Source organism: Taudactylus pleione, unplaced genomic scaffold, assembly GCF_031769625.1.
Source record: "Taudactylus pleione unplaced genomic scaffold, aTauple2 ptg000122l, whole genome shotgun sequence".
NCBI lineage: Eukaryota > Metazoa > Chordata > Amphibia > Anura > Myobatrachidae > Taudactylus > Taudactylus pleione.
Window position 1 is genome coordinate 5,741,774 of NW_028284524.1, and position 27,968 is coordinate 5,769,741.

Here is a 27,968-nt window from a genome sequence, read left to right on the forward strand (position 1 = left end):
TTTCGGAATTCCACATCATATGTGCCCCACATGTACACTTTATTGAGACGAGGCATGCTATGAATCATATGTAAATACTTAAGTGCGTTCGGGTGTTCTGCTGGCCTAGTGTCTAAGTAGCAAGCGAAAAACGTGTACATCCCTGTCAGCCAATTAGAATAAGACCTAAAAGCGTCCTCCCCAATGCTCCCTTTTCGCTTGGCGGCTCTAAACTCCTTCTTGGACTGAGACGTGAATGTGAATACGTCAACATATTTGCTTCTAGAAATACGGTCATGAACATGCCTGCGCAAGCCACGCAATATGGCTGTAGTGTCACAATGCACCACGCCCCCTTTAGGCTGCGTATCAGTCTCCGATTCACTAGATGTGTCAAAGCTGGACCGACTTAAGTCGCACTCGCTTGGCCCGTTTTGGAGCCGCTTCAGATGAAGAGGAATCATCGTCAGAAGATGAGGAAGAGGAGGAACTGTTGGCCTGCGCTGCTGACACCCTCACTGCCGACTTACTTGAAAGCCCAGGTGGACTACAGCCTGCCTACGTCACCGCATCTGGCCAGCTGAAGACATAGCCGCTGCAACATCTGCAGAGGAGGAAAGAGGAACAACAGTCACCAAATCCATTGCCACATTCACAGATGAAGGAGAAACTAAATGCGCATCACCCAGGCTTGGACCCCCTTGCAAACCTAAAGCGCGCAGAAGCTGCCCCTTCAGTGGACCCAAAGCGGCTTGCAAATATGCAGACGACTGCACCGACGCAGGAGAGGCCGACGTCGACGTGGACTGTGCCGCCAACAAAGGCATCAAAGCACCGGCCAAAGTCACCAACACATTAGCGGCTGCTAATGGATCTGTGGCTGCCACAGGTAGAGGAGGGGGGGGGGTGACAGTATAGGAGGGGCCAATGCGGTACCTGAGACTACGGGGTGGGAGGGATCTGCGGGAACATTCTGCACTACAGGTGCAGAATCACCCAGCGAAAGCCGCCGAGAGAGAACACGCGAGTAAGAGCATCCGCCTTACACGCTGCGCCAATGGAGGGATGCAGGTGTGGCCCAGTGTCAATTGCCCCCACTAACAGCTGACCTCCCCACAACCACCACCTGACTATACAGCGGGGCAGTGTAAGCCAGCCGTTTGTAGGTAGAGCTTATGGCCCCTTGTGCAGCAGCAGCACGTTGTACCTGAGACCCAGGGCCATCCTGACCTGCAGTGCGTCCCACAGCAACATACATGGTATTCCTACACCCCTTTCGTGACCTAGTGCCTCCGGAACTCCCCCACCCGGAACACCGCTGACCCCGGCCGGAGTTAGCGGTGACCAGGGCCCCAATAAACAATCCCGCTCCAACAGTAGGAGGGAGCTGGAGAACCGCCGCACCTGCTGCCGCCATGTTATGTACAGCCCCTAGAGACGCGCAACTCTCAACACTATGCGCCACGACGGGGCCCGTCCAGTGTTGCCAACTCTGAAATGGAAAACAAGCAACCTATAAGCAAAAAACAAGCCCAAAACAAGCCCAACCCAATCCTAAAAGCCCAATAAAAAAGCCCAATTTATGGGGGTGTCTCTTTGTCCTCGCTCTCTACCTGGTTAACTTCCTTTATTCCACCTCTTCTCTAACCTAAATATTTTAGTGTATTCACAGCCTTATCTGCCTTATTGCTTTTCTCCCTCTACACCAGCCTCCATATTTTCACCTCCTCCCTCTTTTCATATCTCATTCCCTTGCCAGTCTTTAGCTGGGTACACACTTACCGATGTGTGTACCCAGCGATGCGACGCCCGACCACGCAATATATATCGGGCGGTCGATACATACTGCATGATGTGGTGTCCAAACGTCCGAAATGTCGGGCACCGGCTCCATCCACTAAGCCAGCATCGGCATCTAGATCGTTCCATCGGCCCTACATGCAGGCCGATGGAACGACCCCGATGAACAACCTGCAGGAGTGTGCAGGGTCACGCATAGTGGTTACACACTGGCCGATTTGGACAATATGTCAGCCCAATCCGCAGGATCAGGCGACATATCGTCTATTGTGTACCCACCTTTTCTTTACCTGACACTTCTTCTCTGCATTTCTCTCACCCCTCTACTTCTTACTCTCCTTCATTCCTGTCACCTGTCTAATTCCATTATCCCCTCTTTTTAACAGCCTCAGTAATTTTAACTCGCCCCCATGTACCTGCCTCATTTCTATCATCTAGTTTACCTCTCCTTCTTGCCTGCCCCCTACAACTTCACCCTGTTAACTGCCCTCTATTCCCCAGACTCAACCTTCCTCCCTCCCTCAGTCACTACAAGTGCAAAACACACACACACACATTTACTTACCTCTAGGGTAGGGATGTGCAGGCTCGGTTTTACTCGGATTTACTCGGTTCTTATCGCCACTTTACCGCAAATTCGGATTTATTACATTGGCTATGCAAAACACATGATAGGCGATAGCCAATAAAATGCCGTTTAAAGATCCGAGTAAATCCGAGTAAAACCGAACCCGCTCACCCCTACTCTAGGGTTGCCTCGGCAATGCACAAAAAAAAATAAGCCCAAAAACAAGCAACAAGCTACTTCCAAAAAAAAGAAGCAACTTGCAAAAAAAAGAAGCTCTTGGCAACTATGGGCCCGTCAACGCTGTAAAGCAACACCAGGAGACGGGGCAGCTGAAGCAGCCTCCAACCCCGGCGCTGCCGTAACTGACGGTGACCCGTGCCACGACCCGGAGACGCAGCGGCCCACGTGACCGCCAGACGCCTGGCAGAAGAAGTTGAACGGGCAGACCGCTTAAGTGGGCGGTGGGGCATGGTGGCAGTAATGGGGAGACAAAGGGGATAGAGGGTGAAAGCAAACGGTCACAATAAAACAAAAGAGAATAAAGTTAATTAATAAAAAGGAGAAAACTAGTGCAGAATGAAAATTGACAGATCAGGAGACAAAAAGGAAGAAAAGAGATGACAAGGGTTAGAAAAGAAAGAGTAGGAAAGAACAGACTATGGCCCTGATTCAGAGCTGGATGCTCTGACAGAGCGCTCGCTCTGAATCAGGGCGTCTTTTTTTTTTTTTTATGGAGTGGCCTCCTGGCCGCTCGCATTGCTGTGGGTTACCAAGACCATCGTGACCATCGGGCTTACGACAAGATCCTTGTGGTAGGGTCTCGTGGCCGCAAGCCCCAGAGAGCTTTCGGCTCAAACAGAGCCGAAAGGTCTCCCACTGACATCACTTGTGATTTCAGTGGGGCCGCACCCAAACGGTAGGCGTTCTCATGGGAACGCCTCCGTCTGGGCAGCCACCCCCCTGGCCCGCCCACCAAAGGAGGCGTGCTGTCACTCACCATCGACAGCACGCCCCCTTTGGTGTGAGACCCAAAGGGACGGCTTGCCCGTCGCTATCCGGGTCCCGCGCATTCGCACGACAGAGCCGGCTCCGTCGTGCGCATGCACTCTGGGCCACCATCGACCCAGTTGCGAGCGCTCAGCGCTTGCAACCGGGTCTGAATCAGGCCCTATGTACTGAATAGCAATCAAAATCCACAGACCACTTCCCTGATTCCTGTGCTGGAAATTTCCAGAAACAAAGAGGCTTAGGGCTCTATTTACTACAATCCGCATTTGCAATACAGATTGTAGTGTGATATTACCGACTGAATTTGCATTGCGAATTCAGGCAATATCACAGGGATTTACTACAAATTCCTTGCAGGGACAGAGCTTGCGATAAAGCTCTGGGCCTAATTCAGATTCGGACGCTATTTGCGCTCGCTCGTCCAGAAAAAGGGGCTGGCTATTTAAATTGACCGTTCGCTCTTTGCGGTCTGTTGATGCCTCTATGTCTGAACGAGCGAACAAAACATGCGGATGTTTTTTCGTAAAAAACGCCCCCTGGCCGCTCGCATCATACGTCATCTCTGCTATTTATTAGATTAATCGAGTACATCGAAAGGGGTCTGAACTGCTCGCAGTGCTTGTGGTTGGATTTTCCTACCGCAATCATGCGAACAGTTCAGGCTAAGAAACAACCAAGTGATGTGGTCGATGACGCTGCTTTGTTAATTATGCACACCCTTAAAATGCCTGTTTTGACCTTTTGGCACGCCTGCGTTCAGATCTCCACTCCCCGTTTTCAAGCACCTTCCCTGTTACCACCCACAAACGCCTCATCCTGTCACTCAAATTAGCAGGCATTCGCTAATTTGCGAGCACACGATTTTCGGTCGCACTGACTGGTTCGCGCATGCGTACTAAACCCATACACATGCGCAGATGTGCGAACATCGCTCGGAGCGAACGAGCGGCCGCTTACGAGCGGCTCTGAATCAGGCCCTCTGTCCCTGCGAATCCCCTCTGCAGCCTTATCACAGTATTTTTGCAAAAAATATCGTGACAAGTGCCCTGCGCATGCACCGAACAGCCGCCGCTGCTACACCCCGCTGTTGCCAAGCCCCGTCACTAAGCCCCCCCCCGCAACCCCCCCTCCCTTAATTACACTTACCTGCAGATATTGGGCGTCCGGTGATGTCCTCTGTCGCGCAGGTCAGGTGACATCCCATACTGCACTGGGACCCTGTCAGGTGACGACCAGGCCGCCATGCACCATGGGAGACCAGCTGACCGGAGGGAGGACATCACCGAAGCCCCAAACTCCGGTCTCTGGACTCAGGTAAGTTTTTTACTAGGGGTGAGCGGGTTCGGATTTCTGAAATCCGAACCCCCCCGAGCCCCCCCGATCCGAGTCCTATCCGAGTCAGGCTCGACTTTTCCCGCCTGACTCGGATCTGAAATCGAGGCAAAACGTCATCATCCCGCCTTCCTAGTCTCGCGGGTTTTGGATCCTATATAAGGTACCCGCGTCGGCGCCATTTTCTCACTCGGCTGTGGACAGTGAAGAGGGAGGGTGGGAGTTAGGGCTGGCTGGGCTGTGTAGTGTAGTGTAGTGCAGAGTAGTGTTGTGCTGTGCTGTGCTGCGCTGTGCTGCTGTTGTCCACTACTTCAAAGTCCATAGGGGCTGGCTGTGTTGTGCTTTGCTGCTGTTGTTAATAGGGGCTGTGTCCACTACTTCAAAAGTCCATAGGGGCTGGCTGGACTGTGTTGTGCAGTCAGTTCTCCATAGGGGCTGTGTCCACTCCAAAGTCCTGTGCAGTGTCCCAGTCCTAAAGGGATGCTGTAGTGTTGTCCAGGGGGTGCTCTGTCCATCAGGGGTGCTCCCCCCAAGTGCTAAAAAAATAATATATTTTCTGTGTTTGTGAATTGTGTGCGCAGTAGCCGCACGTGCATCAACAAAGTAGTGCCAAGCGTGCGCCTGTGTCATAAGTAAAGGGCCGGCTGGCTTGACCGTTAAAGGGTGCTGTAACCCCCAAAGTACACTCCAGTCCAAACTAAAAAAAAAATTATTTTCTGTGTTTGTGAATTGTGTGCGCAATAGCCGCACGTGCATCAACAAAGTAGTGCCAAGCGTGCGCCTGTGTCATAAGTAAAGGGCCGGCTAGCTTGACCGTTAAAGGGTGCTGTAACCCCCAAAGTACACTCCAGTCCAAACCAAAAAAAAAATATTTTCTGTGTTTGTGGATTGTGTGCGCAGTAGCCGCACGTGCATCAACAAAGTAGTGCCAAGCGTGCGCCTGTGTCATAAGTAAAGGGCCGGCTGGCTTGACCGTTAAAGGGTGCTGTAACCCCCAAAGTACACTCCAGTCCAAACTAAAAAAAAATTATTTTCTGTGTTTGTGAATTGTGTGCGCAGTAGCCGCACCTGCATCAACAAAGTAGTGCCAAGCGTGCGCCTGTGTCATAAGTAAAGGGCCGGCTGGCTTGACCGTTAAGGGTGCTGTAACCCCCGAAAGTACACTCCAGTCCAAACCAAAAAAAAAAATATTTTCTGTGTTTGTGAATTGTGTGCGCAGTAGCCGCACGTGCATCAACAAAGTAGTGCCAAGCGTGCGCCTGTGTCATAAGTAAAGGGCCGGCTAGCTTGACCGTTAAAGGGTGCTGTAACCCCCAAAGTACACTCCAGTCCAAACCAAAAAAAAAATATTTTCTGTGTTTGTGGATTGTGTGCGCAGTAGCCGCACGTGCATCAACAAAGTAGTGCCAAGCGTGCGCCTGTGTCATAAGTAAAGGGCCGGCTGGCTTGACCGTTAAAGGGTGCTGTAACCCCCAAAGTACACTCCAGTCCAAACTAAAAAAAAAATATTTTCTGTGTTTGTGAATTGGGTGCGCAGTAGCCGCACGTGCATCAACAAAGTAGTGCCAAGCGTGCGCCTGTGTCATAAGTAAAGGGCCGGCTGGCTTGACCGTTAAAGGGTGCTGTAACCCCCAAAATACACTCCAGTCCAAACTAAAAAAAAAATTATTTTCTGTGTTTGTGAATTGGGTGCGCAGTAGCCGCACGTGCATCAACAAAGTAGTGCCAAGCGTGCGCCTGTGTCATAAGTAAAGGGCCGGCTGGCTTGACCGTTAAAGGGTGCTGTAACCCCCAAAGTACACTCCAAACCAAAAAAATATATATTTTCTGTGTTTGTGAATTGTGTGCGCAGTAGCCGCACGTGCATCAACAAAGTAGTGCCAAGCGTGCGCCTGTGTCATAAGTAAAGGGCCGGCTGGCTTGACCGTTAAAGGGTGCTGTAACCCCCAAAGTACACTCCAGTCCAAACCAAAAAAATATATATTTTCTGTGTTTGTGACTTGTGTGCACTGTGGCTGCACGTGCATCAACAAAGGAGCAGCGCGAAGCGTGCGCCTGTGTCCCATAAGTAAAGAGCCGGCTGGCTCATTTCTTAAAGGGTGGTGGAACCCACAAAGTGCACTACTCTCCAGCAAAAATAAAAAAATATTTTCTGTGTTTGTGTGCGCTTTAGCCGCACGTATATATCAATATAACATAAATGGAGGACCAAACTTTCTCCGATAAAAATAAAATAGGGAAAGATCAAGAACCTCTTCCTCCTAGTGCTATTGCTGCTGCTGGGAGTTGTTCATCATCCCAGAGAGGAAGTAGGAACATCACTACTTTTACTAAACAATTGACCCTCCAACAGTCCCTAGCGATGAGGATGAAGTACGACAGCAGTCATCCTGAAGCAAAACGTATAACTGAGGCCTTGACTGCTATGTTGGTGTTAGACGTGCGTCCGGTATCCGCCATTAGTGCAGTGGGATTTAGACAATTGATGGAGGTAGTGTGTCCCCGGTTCCAAATCCCGTCTAGATTCCACCTGCATCCTCAAAGCAGCAGCGACAAGCGTGCATCTGTCTGTTAAAGGGTGGTGACACCCTCAAAGTGTGCTACACAAACAATAAAAATATTGTTCTTTTTTTTTCTGTCTTTGTGAAATGTGTGGGCTGTAGCCGCACCTGCATCCTCAAAGCAGCAGCGACAAGCGTGCGTCTGTCTGTTAAAGGGTGGTGACACCCTCAAAGTGTGCTACACAAACAATAAAAATATTGTTCTTTTTTTTTCTGCCTTTGTGAAATGTGTGGGCTGTAGCCGCACCTGCATCCTCAAAGCAGCAGCGACAAGCGTGCGTCTGTCTGTTAAAGGGTCGTGACACCCTCAAAGTGTGCTACACAAACAATAAAAATATTGTTCTGTTTTTTTCTGTCTTTGTGAAATGTGTGGGCTGTAGCCGCACCTGCATCCTCAAAGCAGCAGCGACAAGCGTGCGTCTGTCTGTTAAAGGGTGGTGACACCCTCAAAGTGTGCTACACAAACAATAAAAATATTGTTCTTTTTTTTTCTGTCTTTGTGAAATGTGTGGGCTGTAGCCGCACCTGCATCCTCAAAGCAGCAGCGACAAGCGTGCGTCTGTCTGTTAAAGGGTGGTGACACCCTCAAAGTGTGCTACACAAACAATAAAAATATTCTTCTTTTTTCTGTCTTTGTGAATTGTGTGTGCTGTAGCCGCACTTGCATCCTCAAAGCAGCAGCGACAAGCGTGCGTCTGTCTTTTAAAGGATTACATCGGTGACAGCATCCAAGTAGGCATGTCAGACAGTCCGTACCTGTACTGGCAGGAAAAAGAAGCAATTTGGAGGTCCCTGTATAAACTGGCTCTATTTTACCTGAGTTGCCCCCCCTCCAGTGTGTACTCCGAAAGAGTGTTTAGTGCAGCCGGGAACCTTGTCAGCGAAAGGCGTAGGAGGTTGCTTCCACAAAATGTGGAGAAGATGATGTTCATAAAATGAATTATCAACTCTTCCAGGGAGACCAGCCTCCAGAACGTACAGAGGGACCTGTGGTTCCAGCGGGGACGAATTAATACTCTGTGAGGATGAGGATGTACACACTGAAGAGGGTGAGGAATCGGTGGATGAGGAGGATGAGGATGACATCTTGCCTCCGTAGAGCCAGTTTGTGCAGGGACAGATTAATTGCCAGCTTGTTTTGTGGGGGCCCAAACGAACCAATCATTTCAGCCACAGTTGTGTGGCAGACCCTGGCGCTGAAATGATTGGTTTGTTAGTGTGCATGTCCTGTTTATACAACATAAGGGTGGGTGGGAGGGCCCAAGGACAATTCCATCTTGCACCTCTTTTTTTTCTTTGCATTATGTACAGTTTGGGGCCTAGTTTTTCAAACTGCCATTCTGTCTGCCACTGCAGTTTCACGCCTAGATGGGTCACGTGTTTGTGCCGCCCACTCGTGTCGCTTAGCATAGTCATCCAGCTACCTCGGTGCAACCTTTTGGACATAAAAACACTATTGTGAGGTGTGAGGTGTTCAGAATAGACTGGAAATTAGTGGAAATTAAGGTTATTGAGGTTAATAATAGCATAGGAGCAGAAAAACCTACAAATTCTGTGATTTTAGCTGTTTTTATGCTTTTTTTTCAAAAAAATACAGATCCAAAACACAAAACCCAGAACCCAAAACACGGAAGGGTGGTTTTGGCAAAACCAATCCAGATCCAAAACACGAAGAAAGATCCAGATCCAAAACCAAAACACGAAAAGTGGTCGGTGCACACCCCTACTGTTTACTGTGGCCGGTTCCGGGTATGAATCAGGCCCTATGTACTGAATAGCAATCAAAATCCACAGACCACTTCCCTGATTCCCGTGCTAGAAATTTCCAGAAACAAAGAGGCTTAGGGCTCTATTTACTACAAAAAACCGCATTTGCAATACAGATTGTAGTGTGATATTACCGACTGAGGGCCTGATTCAGAGCCGGACGCTATTTGCGCTCGCTCGCCCAGAAAAAGGGGCTGGCTATTTAAATTGACCATTCGCTATTTGCGGTCTGTTGACGCCTCTATGTCTGAACGAGTGAACAAAACATGCGGACGTTTTTTTGTAAAAAACGCCCCCTGGCCGCTCGCATCATACGTCATCTCCGCTATTTATTAGATTAATCGAGTACATCGAAAGGCGAATGAACTGCTCGCTATTCATGTGGTTGCATTTTCCTACCGCAATCATGAGAGCAGTTCTGGCTAAAAGACACCCAACTGACGTGGTCGATGACGCTGCTTTGTTAATTATGCACACCTTTAAAATGCCCGTTTTGACCTTTTGGCACGCCTGCGTTCGGATCTCCACTCCCCGTTTTCAAGCACCTTCCCCTGTTACCACCCACAAACGCCTCATCCTGTCACTCAAATTAGCAGGCATTCGCTATTTTGCGAGCACACGATTTTCGGCCGCACTGACTGGTTCGCGCATGCGTACTAAAACCCATACGCATGTGCAGATGTGCGAACATTGCTCGGAGCGAACGAGCGGCCGCTTATGAGCGGCTCTGAATCAGACCCTGAATTCGCATTGCGAATTCAGGCAATATCACAGGGATTTACTACAAATTCCTTGCAGGGACAGAGCTTGCGATAAAGCTCTGTCCCTGCGAATCCCCTCTGCAGCCTTATCACAGTATTTTCGCCAAAAATATTGTGACAAGTGCCCTGCGCATGCACCAACAAGCCGCTAGTGCTACACCCCGCTGTTGCCAAGCCCCGTCACTAAGCCCCGCCCCCCGCGACCCCCCCTCCCTTAATTACACTTACCTGCAGACATTGGGCGTCCGGTAATGTCCTCTGTCGCGCCGTCAGGTGACATCCCATACTGCACTGGGACCCTGTCAGGTGATGACCGGGCCCCCATGCACCATGGGAGACCAGCTGACCGGAGGGAAGACATCACCGAAGCCCCAAACTCCGGTCTCTGGACTCAGTTAAGTTTTTTTTTTATTTATTTCTTTTTTCTTTTTTTTTTGCAGTGATCAGCTTGTGGTCTGTTTAGACCATACAGCTGTTTACTGTGGCCAGTTCCAGGCTATGCTCTGTACGTTAGAGCGGAGCAGAAGTCCGGTAACCGGGGGAGACCCTGGATAACACCACCTCCAGGTGGCGTTATTATCACAGGGCTTTCCCCAGGATTTTTTCACATTTTATTTTTAGTAACTTTGGCCAGATCACATTTCCCATTACAATTATGGGAAATGCGATCTGATTACTAAAAATAAGTGATACTTAGGTGTTGGAGTAGAATTTTACGAATTTTACTCCAATTACTTTGTAGTAACTGTAGGTTATACTAAAATAATGTGAAAAGGGTGTGAAAACACCCCTTTTCACATTATTTTAGTAAAAATAATGTTAATAATAAGTCTTTGGATAACAGACCTAAAATATCAGCAAGGCCAAACCCCCAAGGAATCGTATATGCTAACACTAATGACTGACACTAACATCAAAAGTCTTAAAGGTATACTGCTACCACAACTACTGGGTTTAAACTGGCTCAGTCAGATTGCACCTGCCTTACGCTGTCCTTCTAACCCCACTATACCTCTCTATTTATCATCAGGGTTGGACTGTCCCACAGGGCTACAGGGGAGATCTGAGGTGGCCCCCCCCCTACTCTAGATGTCAGGTTCCATACCTCAAATCATACATTGTTACTATATTAGATGGTCAGTTACCTGGTGGAGTAGTACCACTGATCAACATGGGTGCTTGGCTCCTTTCTATAGAAACTACAACAATATTTGCCTATTGGTTAGCCAAGCATCTGTGGTGGCTGCCCACACCCCCTCTGGTGTCTGACCACACCCCTTGAGCATGGGCCCCTGCCACTGCATTCTGCCGGTGGTCCCTTTATGCCCCAGTCCGACACTATTTATCATGTTGCTCTTTTGTCCACATTGCCAGCAAGAGGTTGCTCTGACCTTGATATCAATGTTAAATGATTAAATGCAACGTGATTTTTTTTTTATTAATAGTTTTACCATAAACTGTTACTGGTATGTTATTTTGAGGATAAATGGATAAAAAAAAATTCTTAACTGCTACAATATTCTTTATTGAGCAAGGCTTGGGTTGGAAAGTGCCCTAATTTACCTGGATTAATGAGCTGTAAAACATTCTCTTGGGGCACATTAAGGTTTTATTTAGCCTAAATTTATACATTTCAATTTATTGGTCTATTGGTCCATAAAACACCAGCAACAACCTCCAGTTAAATGGGAGCTCTGGTAATACTGAGTGGAAGAGTAGGATTAATAGACATTAGTTTGATGGAAATTAGGCTAATTACTATATTAAACTTGGACTGTATATTTCTCATAGGAAAACAAGATTGAAGGTTAGTGCCTTCATCTTACATTAATGCAGTTTCAATGTCCTAAGGATTAAAAGCTCACATCACCGGTAACATGGCCAAGGCTTGTGAACCGTGTGTTAGCTGCACATAATACATTTATTAATCTTCATCATCATCCACAAGACAATGATTCTGGGGCTAATTTTGCACCTGGAACAAACCATGTTGTAATAATGCAAGGGGTGCAAATACATTTAGTATTTTTACATACAGGGTAAATAATGGCTGCTTTTACATGTAGCCCACAAATGCTGGGCAGCTTTATGTTTACTCTGCAATTTAGATTTCAGTTTGGATACACCCCTCCTAAATATAAATCTCTCTGCACATTTTACATCTGCCCCACCTTTGGAATGGCCATCAGTGTGTCATCCTTCAATGGTTAACCATCAATGGAAAACACAGAAGGAACCGTTCATGGTATGAAACTATGCAATAGCATATCATCGATGGTTACTGCTATCAGTGGTTCGTGTATGAGCAGAAGTCAGAAACAGAATCAGAAGACAAAATTCCCACTGCGCATGGGCAAACGGCGGCTTCTTGTGCTGGCTGAGTCTGTGAGGCATTCGGAAGCAGGGCTGGACTGCTGACTGACAGCTGAACTCAGCCAGTTGGTGTCAAAGCAGTGAGGTGGGCGAGCTATCCCATTCCGGCCAGCAGGCACATGTCGGTCACAGACACTGACACACACTGACTGTCACAGTCACACTGTTGTGTTGAATTGAACTAAGTGAGCTGCCGGACCACCTGCCATTGCCGGGTGAACCCTACCCCATCTGCAGTGCAACATGGTTTTGACAAGGTGCAAAGTTACTTGCTTTTTTTGCTGTGCTCCCACTCAGAATCAGCCCCTCTGTGAGCTGTTGCAATTTTCATGAGAATTCAATCTATCCATGTATGCGCAGGAGGGATGTAGTCCCTCCCAGCCTCCTCTGCGGCCCACAGTTCCTTACTGCTTCTCACCTGTCCTTTAGGGCATATGGAGTTGTTCTAAAGGGCATATGGAGGTGTTTTGGGAGAGAAGGCATACTGAGGGGTCTGTGTGTCACATGTGGGGTCTATTCTAAGAGCATGTGGTGTCTCATTCTTTGATTAAATGTATTGTTGTAACTTATTGCTAAAAGTTATGGATATTTTGCAGTCCTTTGGAAGGTTATTGAGCCCTTGAAGTTTATCATGTTGCTCATCACTGGTATTAAACCAGATTTGATCACGTATAACTACTGAATTGTCACTTTAGTGTTTATTCAAAACTCTTATAGATATTAAGTCACCTTAGATTTCAGTGACCTTTATAAAAACAGCTTTGGGCCTACATATGGTCAAAGTTTTTTGTCGATATAATATTCCATTGGCTACATTTGGCGATACAGTGCCTATATATGTTTCCAATAGGAAAGTATATATTGTGTAAATGTGACAATACAGGTGCACAAAATTGTCATGAATGTAACTTCAGCTCATGGGTACATGATTTTCTTTGCTAGAGCCCCCGGTGAAGATCATGAATACGAGCGATGGCACACAACACAAGTGTGTAAGTGGGGAGCCCGTGGTTCTGAGCTGCGAGCTCTCCAGGGAGAATGCCCTGGTGCAATGGTATAAGGATGGAGCAGAGGTGGAGGAGAGCCAGAACATTAGACTGGAGTCAAATGGAAGACGTCGCAGGCTGATCATTACATCTGCGAGGCCAGAAGACTCTGGGGAGTTTGTCTGTAATGCTGGAAATGACTCAGTTTTCTACAGCGTGACCATTACAGGTCAGTGACAACTCATGATGCTGTTTTCCAGTTATATTTTGTCTCAAAATACACCAGTGTCAAATAATATTTTGATACCCATGATCCTACAAAAGCACATTATTATAATAATGATACAGTAACTGCGCTCCCTGAAGGATTACTCCTTATCTGCCTTCACCCTTACCACATACAGATGTCCTCATGCACCTAGCCTCAGTAACCCATGAGGCACGAGATGCCTGGTGCAAGTGAGCCACCAGGTATGGTGCAACTCTGCTTTCGCCAGGAGACTGCACTGATAAATATGATATGCGACACTTGGCATAGCTGTATGTGAGTCTGTATACCAAGCATGATTAACAATACAGTGAGAAACAATGAAGCAGAAGCTGAGAGGGGGCTGCTCACTACAATGTACAATCTAAAGAATTAAACACTTACCTAGCACTAATGCATGGGATGTGTCCGCAGCCAGTTAGGGTTTAGCTGGCATGGTCACATCCCATGCATCCATGACGTCTCGCTGCGTCCACCGGCTGTTATGGAAGAAATTTGTTCACTGTTCACATGTGCAGAATGGATGCCATCCTCATGCTTCAGCATGTTGTGGTCTGTGATCACCAACATCACTCCTGAAATCGCTCACCAGAATGCTGTGCGAACGGCACTCTGGGTCGCATGTGCCTTGCGCCTAAAGCAAAAGTGCTTTGAGGGGACTATAGTTCCCTTCCAAGCACAAATATGCTGATATCTGCATATGCAGAGATCGGCTGCAGCAGGGGGGGACTGATGATCAGTCCTCCCTTCCCACACTCCGCTACGCTCTGCAGTAAGTTGAGGGGGGGCACTAATAGAGTGGGAGCCTGTGGCACTGGGGGTGGGGGAGCGGGCTCTGCTACTGGGATATATTACCAGTATGGGAGTGAGGGGTGATAATGCTGGGGATCTTTTGCCACTGGGGTTGACTATTTCTACTGGCGGGAGGGAAATTATATTACAATGTGGGCCTATAAACACCATGGGGAAGGGGAGATGTATAACACCCCCTAGGCAGCGTCGGGCTGGAGCATGAAGGGCTCACCAGGGAATTGCAATAGTAGGGACCCACTGAAGGAGGGGCATAACCATCTGCCAAAGTGGGTGTACAAAGTGAGCAGAGAGGTATGGCAATAATTTGTGCAAATAGATGAAGGAGGAGTTAACTAGCGATAGACCATCATAAAGACAGAGAAAGGGTTGTCCTGATTAATAAATAGACCCCACAGAGTGACATTAATAAAAAATAATGTGTTTATAGATGTATATGGGAAAGATTTCTGGACTGCACAACCTGAATATATATATAATGGGAGGTGCTACCTGATGAGACTAATTGCAGACACAGAAACAGACAAATCTCAGGTGCACAACTCCAAATTATTAATAATATATAAATGCAATAAAATTTTTCAATCAATAGAGATTTTTAGCATAATCATGGCCAAGGTTATGGGCCTACCCACCATATCCAGGTAACCTCTTTACGGTAGGTCCCTAACATACTAGGGTTCAAATCCAGAGCGTAGGACCCCCCAAAACTGGCCCAGCCAAGCTGCCCCAGGGCACCACCATAGTAAGAAAAGTGCAGTGTAAAGAGATGGTTAAGAGCAGCTACAGCTGCATATAAAGAATGAAAATAAAAAAGTGAAGTCCATGTATAATAAACAAACAGTGAAGAGTTAAAATGTGTTATGAAAGAAAAATGTGTTATAATGCAGTGCTCTGAAACAGATCAACCAATGCAATCCAGGGGGACCCATGTCCCAAAAATGAACAAAGTTGCACTACAGTATATAACTTGTAGGACTTACCTAGAATTGTGCCTAATACCAGTGTGCCTAATACCAGGTTACCTGGATATGGTGGGTAGGCCCATAACCTTGGCCATGATTATGCTAAAAACCTCTATTGATTGCAACATTTTATTGCATTTATATATTATTAATAATTTGGAGTTGTGCACCTGAGATTTGTCTGTTTCTGTGTTTATAGATGTGACAGTCCAGTTTTTAACTTTGAGGGTGATATAAATTGAACTACTGAAAATAATTTAAGTACTGAGTACTGTGTATTAATCATGTTTTTTAATTTTAATATTATTTAAGGATTATTATTATTTTGGTTGCAAGAAGCGATCGCTCTCTCTGAATGAGTGCGGCTGCTTCTTTTTTTTTAGTGTGGCCTCCTGGTCACTAGCTAACCTGTAGATTACCACCCACAGCTTAGCGACCAACCAGGGTGATGGTCGCGATGGTCAAGACCATCGCGACCATCGAGCCTTGCGACGAGACCCTAAGGTTGGGTCTCGGCAAGCGCAAGCCCCAGGGAGCTTCTTCCTCTGATCGAGCAGGAAGCTCCCCACTGACATCATTGCTGATGTCAGTGGGGCCGCCCCCAAACGGCAAGCGTTCCATCGGGAACGACTCCGTTTGGCCGGCCACCCCACCTGCCCGCCTCCCAAACGGGGCGAGCTGTCAATCACCATTGACAGCTCGCCCCCTTTGGTGCGAGACCCGTAGCGACGGAGCGCCCGTCAATAGCCGGGTCTCGCGCATGTGCACGTCGGAGCCGGCTCTGACGTGCGCATGCCCAGTGGGCAAACATTGACCCGGTTGTAAGCGCTCAGTGCTTGCGACCGGGTCTGAATAAGGCCCTATATTCGTTATGATACTTTTTTCAAGAAATTAAATATAGTGATGGAGCTTAATAGATTGACACACCACAAGACAGGAATGAACAGTGGGCCTGATTCAGAGCCGCTCATAAGCGGCCGCTCGTTCGTTCTGAGCGATGTTTGCCCAACTGCGCATGTGTACGGATCGTAATACGCATGCGCGAACCAGTCAGTGCGGCCGAAAATCGTTTGTTCGCTAAATAGCGAATGCCTGCTATTTTGAGTGACAGGAGGAGGCGTATGTGGGTGGTAACAGGGGAAGGTGCTTGAATACGGGGAGTGGAGATCAGAACGCAGGTGTGCTTAAAGGTCAAAACGGGCGTTTTATGGGTGTGCATAATTAATACAGCAGCATCATTGACCACGTCACTGGGTTATTTTATAGTCAGAACTGCTCGCATGATTGCGGTAGGAAAAACCAACCACAAGAATAGCGAGCAGTTCATACGCTGGTCGATGTACTCGATTAATCTAATAAATAGCGGACATGACATCGGATACGAGCGGCCAGGGGACGTAGTTTCCAAAAAAAGACCGCAAGTTTTGTTCGCTTGTTCAGACATAGAGGCGTGAACAGACCGCAAAGAGCGAACGGTTCATTTGAATAGCCACCCCTTTTTTCAGAACGAACGACCGCAAATAGCGTCCAGCTCTGAATCAGGCCCAGAGACACAAGTCATCAAATAACAAATACACAGGGCAAAAATAAATGCACACCAGCTGCCACCCGGCCCCCCACAGTGGCGCAAGTGCCCCCCTAGTTGCGGCCCTGCTATCCAGACTGCCCAAGCAGGGGGCAGCGGTGTCCATGTCTGTGCCCTTTGCCGCAGTTTTGCCAGGTACTGTATGCAAATGGCACTATAAAGCCCTTCCCTGGTGTACATCCATGCGTCCAAATGTGCAAGGCCTGAGATGCCCACTTTCAGCGTCCATAAATGCTGAAATACCGTTTGTTACGTTTTTAGATGCACCATCGTCACACCATGAAAAACTTGCACCAGAACTATGGCAGATGCTGATTATCCATCTAAATTTAGCCTACTGTGTGACCGGTTCTGTGTCTATGAATGTAACCACTATCAGCGACCTGCCTGTGACTCTCCCATAAAACACAGACTCTACATGCTTCTATTTAGCTACCCCCATCTTACCTCCCAGGCACCACACAGGAATGCCCCATACATCTCTGCTACTGTACTGTGGCTCTGCACGAGAAATATCAGGATGCATGCGCGGTGCATCTCAGACGCATGTGGAAACGAATATCATTTCTCCACTGCATCTGACATTGCCACTGTATCCAACTCAGAATCAGGCCCAAAGTGTGGTGTAGTACCGTGGGTTCAGGATGGCCGTCTCCAATTCCGGGGTGGGCAAGCTTATGGCCTATCAGTTTAACTATGGAGAAGATATGCATCGCTGAGAAGTGGCAGCACATGGTGTCGGCAGTTACCAAGTCTGGCTGACAACCTAAGCAGGGTGCCCCAGGTCTGCCAGCAGAAATTGTGAGGACCAGTACAAATTATACTGACAGGGCCTCTTGCAATATACTGTAGAGATAGATAGATAGATAGATAGATAGATAGATAGATAGATAGATAGATAGATAGATAGATAGATAGATAATCTGCAGGATTCCGGCACTCCCCTCTATAGTATATTAATATCAATAAGCGCTGGTACCCTCCAGAAATATAGGTAATCCAAAAGCAAACAGCAAAAATGGCGGCACTCAGTAAAATAACTCGAGTATGATACTTATTTTCATTATAGTTCATAGTTGAACTTGTGTTGCATTATTGTAGTATACATGTTTATTTAAAATATTATTTGATTCTTAAAAAAAAAGAATTTCAATGTCTTTTATTAAATGTGGCCAAATCGAACAATTTAACCACCTGTCACCTGGCTTGGGTACAGCAAACATGCGCCTTTAGCTCTAATTGAGTTTAATGGTACACTAATTATTTCAATTGGAAATCATTTTGTACAGTCAAAGTTGACGCATTTTATAAACTGGAAGCTCCTTAACTATACATTGGCAGGTACTGTATCATCCTTTATTTCTACTAAGTGTTGTGCTAAGGGGTAATAAGTATATGGTTGCTCTGTTATCAAATGTCATGTTCTGGGCAGAAACATTGATCCTGGTTCCACTCTGCAAGTCCTCCTCCCAGTAATCAAAGGGCACAGCTGCAAAAGAAATATACCTGGAGTCACAGCAACTAGCACTTTATAAGATGACATGCCTACCAGCTGATTTCCCAGTATGTTCTGCATGTGGCTACGCCCCTTTTTGTATGGGGGCTTAGCGGGCCACTCCCCCCTGTTCGTGGCCCACTAAGCCCCACCCCCTCACAGAAAAGGGCTTGGCCATAACACAGTGGGGCCCACCAGGGAATTACTGGATTCCCCGGCAGCCCAGTCCGAGCCTGCCCCTAGGTACAGTAAATATATATTTTTTTAAATAAAATATTTCAATATATTTAAAAAAATGCATTTTAAACTGTGTCAAATAAAAAACGAGGGGGAAAAATTGTCCATTAAGTGGTTTAAAGGATAATTCCAATTTTTTAATGGAAAATTTTAAAACATCACCTCCCATATTCTCCCTTATCTGAATTGTTAAGCTTCCTCCTCTGGGACCCCAATGCTTTTTTGCTGTTTTGTGGGCATCACTGAGGAAAGCAGGTCCTAGTAGTATAATGATTTGTTTAAATGTATCAATTGAAAATAAGCTACACTATTCATAGTGCCATCCTTGCTATAATGCTTGTACCATCTGGGAAGAGGTTGGGAAGTGAGGCATGCTCACACTTTTCAGCCTGGGGAGACGCAAGCAGTGGCAGCATAAAAGCCTGAAATTAATCTTGGCAGCCATGATTGTGGGTGGGGCCAGGTCCTGGAGTACACAACATATAATTGAATGTGGGAATATATGGCAGATATAACTTCTCTTTTCATAGTACATTTGGGAATATGAACATGGCCACTCAACCTTTTAAAAGCGTGTGTAACCAATCACATTGTGCGAGGGTGTCTAGTGCTTTTGAACCTTGCTCAACTACCATATATTCACCCCTTTATTTGCACCAATGGGAGGTGCACACTATGGACATGCCTTACAAATGCTCCGGGCAGTCGGGCTACATGACTTCCAGGAATATCCAATACAATTTGGACAATTGGGAGGTGTTGTGTACATAAGGATAATATCTAGCATATGTTTTTCCCTGTGCTAAACACTATTAAGCAATTCATAATTTTACAATTAGAGCATCTTAATATTCGGGTCATTCAGAATCATTTCTGTTCTGATTGTCACAATAAATAAGTGTTATTTCTTCTTCCTCCGCTAGGGGGCCCAGAGACACAATAGGGCAGTGGTTCTCAAACTCGGTCCTCAGGACCCCAAACAGTTCATGTTTTCCAGGTCACCTAGCAGGTGCACAGGTGTATTCATTACTCACTGACACATTTTAAATTATCGTAAAAGATCTACAGGTGGAGCTAATTATTTCACTTGTGATTCTGTGAGGAGACCTGGAAAACATGCACTGTTTGGGGTCCTGAGGACGAGTTTGAGAACCAAACAGTTACAAATTCTTTCCCATTAGCCCATTATTTTCCCATTGTTTCCCTGTGCCCCCTATGGAGTCGAAGGAAAGGATTTAACCATATATCTCTTTTTTAAATATTGTTGTGTAAAGGTTTGTATTCGGTTTGTAGGTTTGTATTCAGCCCGTCTGCTCTGTAAAGTTAGTTCTTAGCCTGCTTTACTCCAGGGAATGTTGAATTTGAGTTTCTTCTAAGGTTATTGATTGTTTATAGCAAGTTCACACATTCCCATTAATGTTTGTCCAGTCCGTAATGTAGCTGCATCCACTGGGTGACGTATTGGTCACGCTTTAAATGAACGTTTACCAAGTGGTTGTATTTCCTCATCTAATTGTAAGGTTTTTTAATCTAGATCCCCCGGCAAAGATCATAAACACGAGCGACGACACAGAATGCAAGTCTGTGAGCGGGGGGACTGTGGTTCTGTGCTGTGAGCTCTCCAGGGAGAATGTCCTGGTGCACTGGTACCGAGATGGAGCGGAGGTGGAGGAGAGCGAGAGCATCAGGCTGGAGTCAGACGGGACACGTCGCAGGTTGATCATTACATGTGCAAAGCCAGAGGACACTGGGGAGTATGTCTGTGACACTGGAGATGACTCGGTCTTCTACAATGTGACGGTGACAGGTCAGTGACAGGTTCCAGAGCATTCACACCATTGTCTTCCTGTAACAATGATGTCTATGAGATTGGCTGCAAGCCAGAGATATAAATAGTGAGGTACAAACAGGCAATTGATTAGGTGTTAATAAGAGTACAATAAAGGAGGGAAATTGAGAGGGTCGTGGATAACGGAAAAATGCAGCCAGCTGCCAATGAGACATGAACAGTTTATCTACTTATCAGCATATATTCATTTATCCAGGCCAGACTCTTATACAGGGCATAGTTGCCAACATTTTAAAATAGTTTCCAGAGGCATCACACACAATATTGGCTTGATGGACGGTGGATAACTGCAATTCAATAACAATAGACATTAAGAAATTAGTTATTATTATTATGTATGCCTTTCAGTGTAAAAACAGATTAGATGTGGTGGAAAGCTGAGGCCATACACCTGTACTGTACTATTTCCCACATGTGCCACCTACTCATACCTCCCAACATGACTCTCTCCAGGAGGGACACAATGCTCTGGTCCTGGACTTCCCTGGTAAGAGACGGGGCTCCAGCGCAGTTCAAAATTCAAATAGGGGAGCCACACCAACTGTCATTTCACACGCTGCCAAACATCACTGGCTGGTACTCACTGGCAGTTGGTGTGACTCCCCTATTTGAAGTCTGGACTGTGCTTGCAGCCCCACCCCTGGAGCCTCCACCAGTCATAAATTACCAGGGAAGTCCAGGACCAGAGCATTGTGTCCCTCCTCGAGAGGGTCATGTTGGGAAATATACCTACTTTGTCCAGATTTGTAGACTTCATTTGAACAATATGACCCTCTCCAGGAGGGACACAATGCTCTGGTCCTGGACTTCTCTGGTAAGAGGTGGGGCTGCAGAGCAGTTCAAAATTCAAATAGGGGAGCCACACCAACTGCCATTTCACACGCTGCCAAACATCACTGGCTGGTACTCACTCGCAGTTGGTGTGACTCCCCTATTTGAATGTTGGACTGTACTGCAGCCCCACCTCTGGAGCCTCCACCAATCATAAATTACCAGGGAAGTCCAGGACCAGAGCATTGTGTCCCTCCTGGAGAGGGTCATGTTGGGAGGTATGGGTATATTTACTGAAGTGCTGGTTTATAGCAGTGGAGATGTTGCCCATAGCAACCAATCAGATTCTACTTATCATTTATCTAGCACCTTCTAGAAGATAATAGCTAGAATCTGATTGGATGCCCGCAGAGGATATCTTGCCAGACTATATCCCCGTTTTGTTAGGCCACGCACCTTTTTGGGTGTACTAAGTGCGCATCGGGTGTCAGCAGACCCGGGGATGCCTCTGCCAGAGCAGCTCCCAACTTTGGGAGTATTCTCTTTATAGAATAAAGTATATTTAACTCTAATGGGTCCCATGCACAGTTGGAAGTAAACCAGTAGTACTTTTCTTCAAAGACACATCCAGAGAAAAAATAGGTGTATTTGTACATATGTACAGCTGGATAGAACTGGAGAGGCGCCCACATATGCACCTTGTTTGCTACAAATCATCAGCATCACACAGTACCTGTACCTACACTATACTAGATGCAAAAGTTACAGCTCCTTACAGACACATATCCACTTACATCCAGTGGTTAGGTTTACTAAAGTCAGGTGCATAACTAGGGGTGTGCGACCGGTGCGGCCGCACAGGGCTCTGTGGGCAGTGCACCATCGCCACCCCATGGCCCTTGCTTCTGGCTAGAAGGTGCCTGGAATGGCACCATGCTTCCAGGGTCTCTGCTGCGGCACCGCCTAGTAGGCACCCAGCAGTCTTTGATGCTGATTAGAGCATCCACAGCATGCTCCAATTAGTGCTGCACTTACCGGTGCTGACGGCCCTGCCCACTCCTCGCTACATAAAAATGTCATACACCTGACATTTATAGTCAATCTACCCCCAGATCTGAATAAGACACATTTGAGTTAACATGCCATTCCTGAACGTTACATGTCTGAGAATGCCCCTGTACACAGACCTCCCCCTCCGCCTCTCCACTTGTAATTGTACACAGGGCTACTTTTCAGAATCTCTCATTAGCTATGATGCAAGATGTTGTAAAAATGTATTTTCAACTTTTATTTTAAAGGCTCTTTTGAATGCCTTTTTTCTAATTACTAATATATATATATATATATATATATTTATATATGTATATGTAACATACACTTAATTTCTAGGACTTAAGTTGCAGTGTAGGGCGATGATGTTTTACTCAATCAATTTGCTTACCAAATCCGTTTGGCTGTTCTGGTTCAGTTGCAGTAAGGCTTCGACACTTATAATATTGTCTCACGGTTAAATGATAAAGCGAAATTTATTCACAAATCCACAAAAGACCAACAGAGTATCATAAAACAGTTGAAAGCATCAACAAGATACAATACAGTACATTGAAACACTTCAATATAATATAATGGACACTATTCTTAGAGAATAAAATACACTGGTCCGTATATTTATTAAACTGGAACTCTGGTGCGTTCTTCACCTGTGGGATCAATGGATTAACAACAAATAATCACATAGCATTACCCTTTGATACGGTAGTTTGACTCAGACCCAAAAGTCCCAATACTATCAGGTGCACCAGAACCTATAATACACTAGTCTCTTGTCCTATCTCCGCATGCAAGAGATAACTGGCTATTAATATAATATTGGTAAACCGTTGTCCAGGTTGATGTGTAGCTTATTAGAGGAAGAGTTTTAAGAACCTTGGTTACACAAAGTCTTGCAGTTCTATTTGTGATATAGGTTTACTGACTGTCCTACATCCCTCGTTGACTGTAACACTATGCCTTTGAAGATTAGCAGTTTGTATCCAGTCAAGCTTGCTTAAGAATATATTAGAATGGCTTCTCCTGGCTACACTCCTGCATAAATGGTGTAACAGCCTCTTCTGGCTATGCTCCCTGACTTTGGTCTGTGCGTTCTGATAAACACTCAAGGTTTCACTGTGACTTGTGCACGCTACCCTTCGGAACTATTTGTAAGTCCTTCACTATCCCTGCAGATAAATGATGCCTGCTACAATAGGCAGCCACAGGGTTGATTACATCCACTGCAAATAACTGTTTTCTCACTGTATAGCGTCAGTTTGTCAGAAGTTGGGAATATTATACTAGTCCCTATTTTCCACTATTGCACAGTGTGAGTCTAAAATGTAGGTAGGAATAGCTGATACTGCAACTTTGAAGGGGGAAGGCTGCTTCAGGGACACAGGGGCTATTTGCCTGCTAGGTATAAGTCCCTCCTTAAATGGAGTCTGACTTAGTAAGTAACTCTGGCACAGTACCATCAAGTGTGAACTGTAGTATCTATAATGCAGTTGAGGTGCCAATAAATTAATAGCTGACAGACCTGCTCCAATTATGGCTCACAGCACCTTGGACAGTGTTCCCTGTCTTCCTCCTCTCCCGACTGTCATTGGAGGGATGTCCCCGCCTCCGCAACTGCTCCGCCCGGTCCTGCCTCCTTGTCTCTCCCCTCAGCTTCCCAGCTGACAGTCACCTTGTTTGGGGGAGGATTCTGTGCGGGTCGGCCGATGACGCTGCTTCCTCCCGGCAATGTCTGTGCCCTCACCGTGGACACGCGGCTCCACACCCGGCTCTCTTCTCTGGACTCGCGGCTCCTCACAGCACCTCACAGTAATTCCCGCTTCTTTCCCTCAGCACTCTCCTCAGACGACGACTACCCAGCGGCCCCCGCGGGAGCTCCTCTTATACTCGCGATCGCGTGCCGGTCACTTTCCCGCTGACCGCACGCGCCACTCTGTCCCTGCACTCCATTGGGTAGGTTAGGGAGCAGTTTTTCCCCTCTGTAGTGGCCGCAGTGTTCAATCCCTGGCATGTGCCCATCTTAAGCTGGCCACACACTAGACCAACTTACATCCAACCAGCCAACTTGTTGATTGGTTGGAATGAAAATCTGGTAAGAAATGGGAGTAAATGATGATCAGCAATTGTTCCTAAATGCCAGAAAACAGATGAAAATGGTCGTCAGACAAGTTTGTTAAATGTTTGATATAAGCAATTTGTTCAAACAACAGTTTTTGTTAATTTTCCGGCGTTTGGGAGCAAATTGATGATTGTCATTTGCTTTCATTCCTTACCAGATTTTCATTCCAACCAATCAACAAGTTGGCTGGTTGGATGTACGTTGGTCTAGTGTGTGGCCAGCTTTAGTCTCTAAGTCCAGCGAAGGCAGGCTGCACCATCTTCCCCTTTGGGGGGGGGGGGGGGGAGGGGGTTAATCCTTATACAAATGAACTGGACAGCACTTTCAGAGGCACTGTGTATGAGCATAGCAACTAGCACATGAATTTTTATAAGCAAAGCAACATGCCTACAGCTTCCTGTGTAAATACATTAATTATTATCATTAAAAAAAAATGCATTCTATATATTTTTATTACCGTGTACATATGAATTTGCCATTAATCACTTTAGGGGTATTACATATATGTATATACATATATATATATATATATATAAATAAAAGTGTATATAATATATGTATATAATTGTTTTTCTATAGCTCCACCCCCCAGTTCCTGAACCTATTTTTCCAGAAAAATAGCCCTGACTGTACATGATCACAATGGGCATGACTATGCATAACCGTATTTTCGTCCATGTTCTGAGGACGCTCAGTGTGAATATAACCAAATGCGCTGGCATAACTTCAACTCTACATCAGCCACAATGTGTCTTTAAAGGGAACCAATATTGCTTTTATATAATTTTACTGAATACTTTATCTGGCATAGGCTCCAAATGGAACAGTGCCCCCTAGTGTCCAAATTGTTAGTATAACAGATTTGCTTTACCGAGCTATACTATTTGAACAGAAAAATTGAAACGTGGCATCATCCCATTATTATTATTATTATTATTATTATTTATAATATTGTTATTAGCAAATAATGTTTCAGCATTGTCCTGTTAAAGAACTAGCTCTGCTCTGTGAAGCAGATTGGGAATACTTTAGTGCAGAGGTTCCCAAATTACGCAATTACAGTCCACGTTTTAAGGATATCCATGCTTGAGCACAGGTGACTTAATTAGTGCTCAGTCACTTTGATTTAATTATCTGGGATCAAGCATGGATCTATTTTAAACTTTGACTGAAAAGGTGGATTTGGGAACCTCTTATTTAGTGCGTGTGAACCGAGTGGACGATCTCATACTGTAGCCCTTCAGGCAGTAGGGACCAGTGGGGGAGATGTATTATAGCGGCACTTATCGTGCCGCTATAACTCTTCCTGCTTCGCCTCTTAACCGAGGTGAAGCAGCAAGCACTAACAATGAGATGTATTAACATCTCATCAACTGGACCGGGGGAGTGAAAACTCTGCCCTCCGGCCATCCCTGGTAGAGTACACAGCTCATTAGCCTATTTAACTTTATTTAACTATTTATTTTACAGTGGAGGTACGGGTCCAGCCGCCTGCTGACACTTGTAATTCCACATATGCCAAAGGACAGGCATGCTGGCACCTGTAGTTCCACTGTAAAATACAATAGTTTTCTTTGATTTTACACATTATTACCCCCGTACCCACAGCCCAGGGGTGCATTGAAGAGCCCCGGGCTTCAGACCAAGCCTGCGGTTTCTGGAGAGGGGGTCCCCTTTTTTAGGGGGTCCCCACCTCCCCTGAGATCCCCGGCTTGGCCTGAGCGGCTTGGGGTGAGAATGTTTTGGCCCTGGAGAGCCGGTAATAAGGTCTCCTGGCTGTGGCATTACACCCCGGTCGTTTTGGGTCCAGTGCTGGTGATAAATATAGGGGGACCACTACGCAATTTTTTCCCCCCTATATTTAAAACCAGGACTGGCCCTGCAGCCTGGTGCTGGTACCTAATTTACGGTGAAACCCTACTCGTTTTGTCCCCTACTCATTCTGTTGTAATTTTAGGTACCAGGACAGAATGACAAGTCCAGGGCTGGTTAGGCTTTTGGGGGTGGGGGGGGGGACCCTACGTCTTTCTTTTAAAAAATAATTTAACCCGTTTTTTACAGGTAAAACACAAGCAGCTTACACATATATATCTCACCGATATGTGCAGGCTGGTTGCTTGCTGCTTGCAGAGACAACTCTGCAATCTCGGGTGAGTAATCTCCTGCAAAACGAGATACTCGGGAGAGATATCTCGTTCTGCTTCACCATCGGCCAACTCGATTTGCCTCAAATCGCCTGTTGGTAAATTTGAGAGATAAAAAGTGATTAAATCACCTGAGTTTTGACGAGCAAAATTAATCTAATTTAAAACCGTGACCTTCTCGAGTCTTAGTAAATTTACCCCTCTGTCTCCAGCATATACACAGAAATAAGAAAGTTGTGTGGAGCTGCCAACAGACAGAAGAGATTTATGTAAATAGCTGCTGAGATTCGGAATGTCCCTGATCTGGGCAGCACATAGCCAGCTGTCACTTGCAGCATTATTACTTGCTTCTACTTCTACAGCTACTCAATTATTATGTTTTTAGCCAGCTACGATTGGGACTGATTCTCAGTGGGACGCATCCGCTGCCACATTGTCATCTGGCTGCTGATGTCTGCTTACTACATTATGGTACTGCAAGAAACTGCCTTTGTATAGTAACAATCTCTGTGACTGCATGTGGAAGCCTATCCTGCCCACTGTTCATATGCTGCTGCAGTCACCATGCTGGGTGCAAACATCCGGTATAAACGGATGTCTCATCCCCGTCCACATGCTGCGGAAGAGCACAGAAGCCAGCCGGCACGCCCACAGAAGAGTTCTGCGATCGCATTGTCACCACCGAGAAACACCTATTTCAAGTTTAGTGTGGTCCATCAATGGATGATTAAATCTGTATGCACTAGCGATCTCCATCTGTGTGCAGATGCCAGATCCGGCAAATGCACATAAACTGATTTCTTTCTTGGCGCATGCTCATTATTTCTTTCTTTCATAGAATGCTGAAATCCACAAGATCTGTGCGCAGTGCGAATTGCGAGTGACCAGAGTCAGCCCCACTGTCTCTACATACAGTTGTGAAGGGGTTTTTCTTCACCAGGGAAATAATTATTTTGTCATCCACCACAGTTGTTTTCCGTGGTCTTCCGGGTCTTTTGGTGTTGCTGAGCTCTCCGATGCATTCTTTCTTTTTAAGAATGTTCCAGAATGTTTAAGAATGTTTAAGATTTAATTTGAGGGTAATTACATCCAAATCGGGTGAACGGTGTAGGAATTACAACAGTTTCAATATGTGCCTCCCACTTTTTAAGGGGCCAAAAGTAATGGGACTATCAACTCAAAAGCTATTTCATGGACAGGTGTGGGCTATTCCCTCGTTATTTCATTATCAATTAAGCAGGTAAAAGGTCTGGAGTTGATTCTAGGTGTGACATTTGCATTTGGAATCAGTTGCTGTCAACTCTCAATATGAGATCCAAAGAGCTGTCACTATCAGTGAAGCAAGCCATCATTAGGCTGAAAAATCAAAACAAACCCATCAGAGAGATAGCAAAAACATTAGGTGTGGCCAAATCAACTGTTTGGAACATTCTTAAAAAGAAAGAATGCATCGGAGAGCTCAGCAACACCAAAAGACCCGGAAGACCACGGAAAACAACTGTGGTGGATGACAAAATAATTATTTCCCTGGTGAAGAAAA

At 46.1% G+C, this 27,968-nt stretch overlaps 1 protein-coding gene across 1 annotated transcript in view; it reads left to right on the forward strand.

The window, feature by feature from the left end:
- OBSL1 (obscurin like cytoskeletal adaptor 1) overlaps positions 1-27,968 on the forward strand; it is a 165,093-nt gene that overhangs the window by 17,017 nt on the left and 120,108 nt on the right. Inside the window, exons 6-7 of the mRNA XM_088472285.1 lie at positions 13,092-13,364; positions 20,030-20,302. Of these exons, the coding sequence (XP_088328411.1) occupies positions 13,092-13,364; positions 20,030-20,302 (546 nt within the window). The remainder of the gene's footprint in view (positions 1-13,091; positions 13,365-20,029; positions 20,303-27,968) is intronic.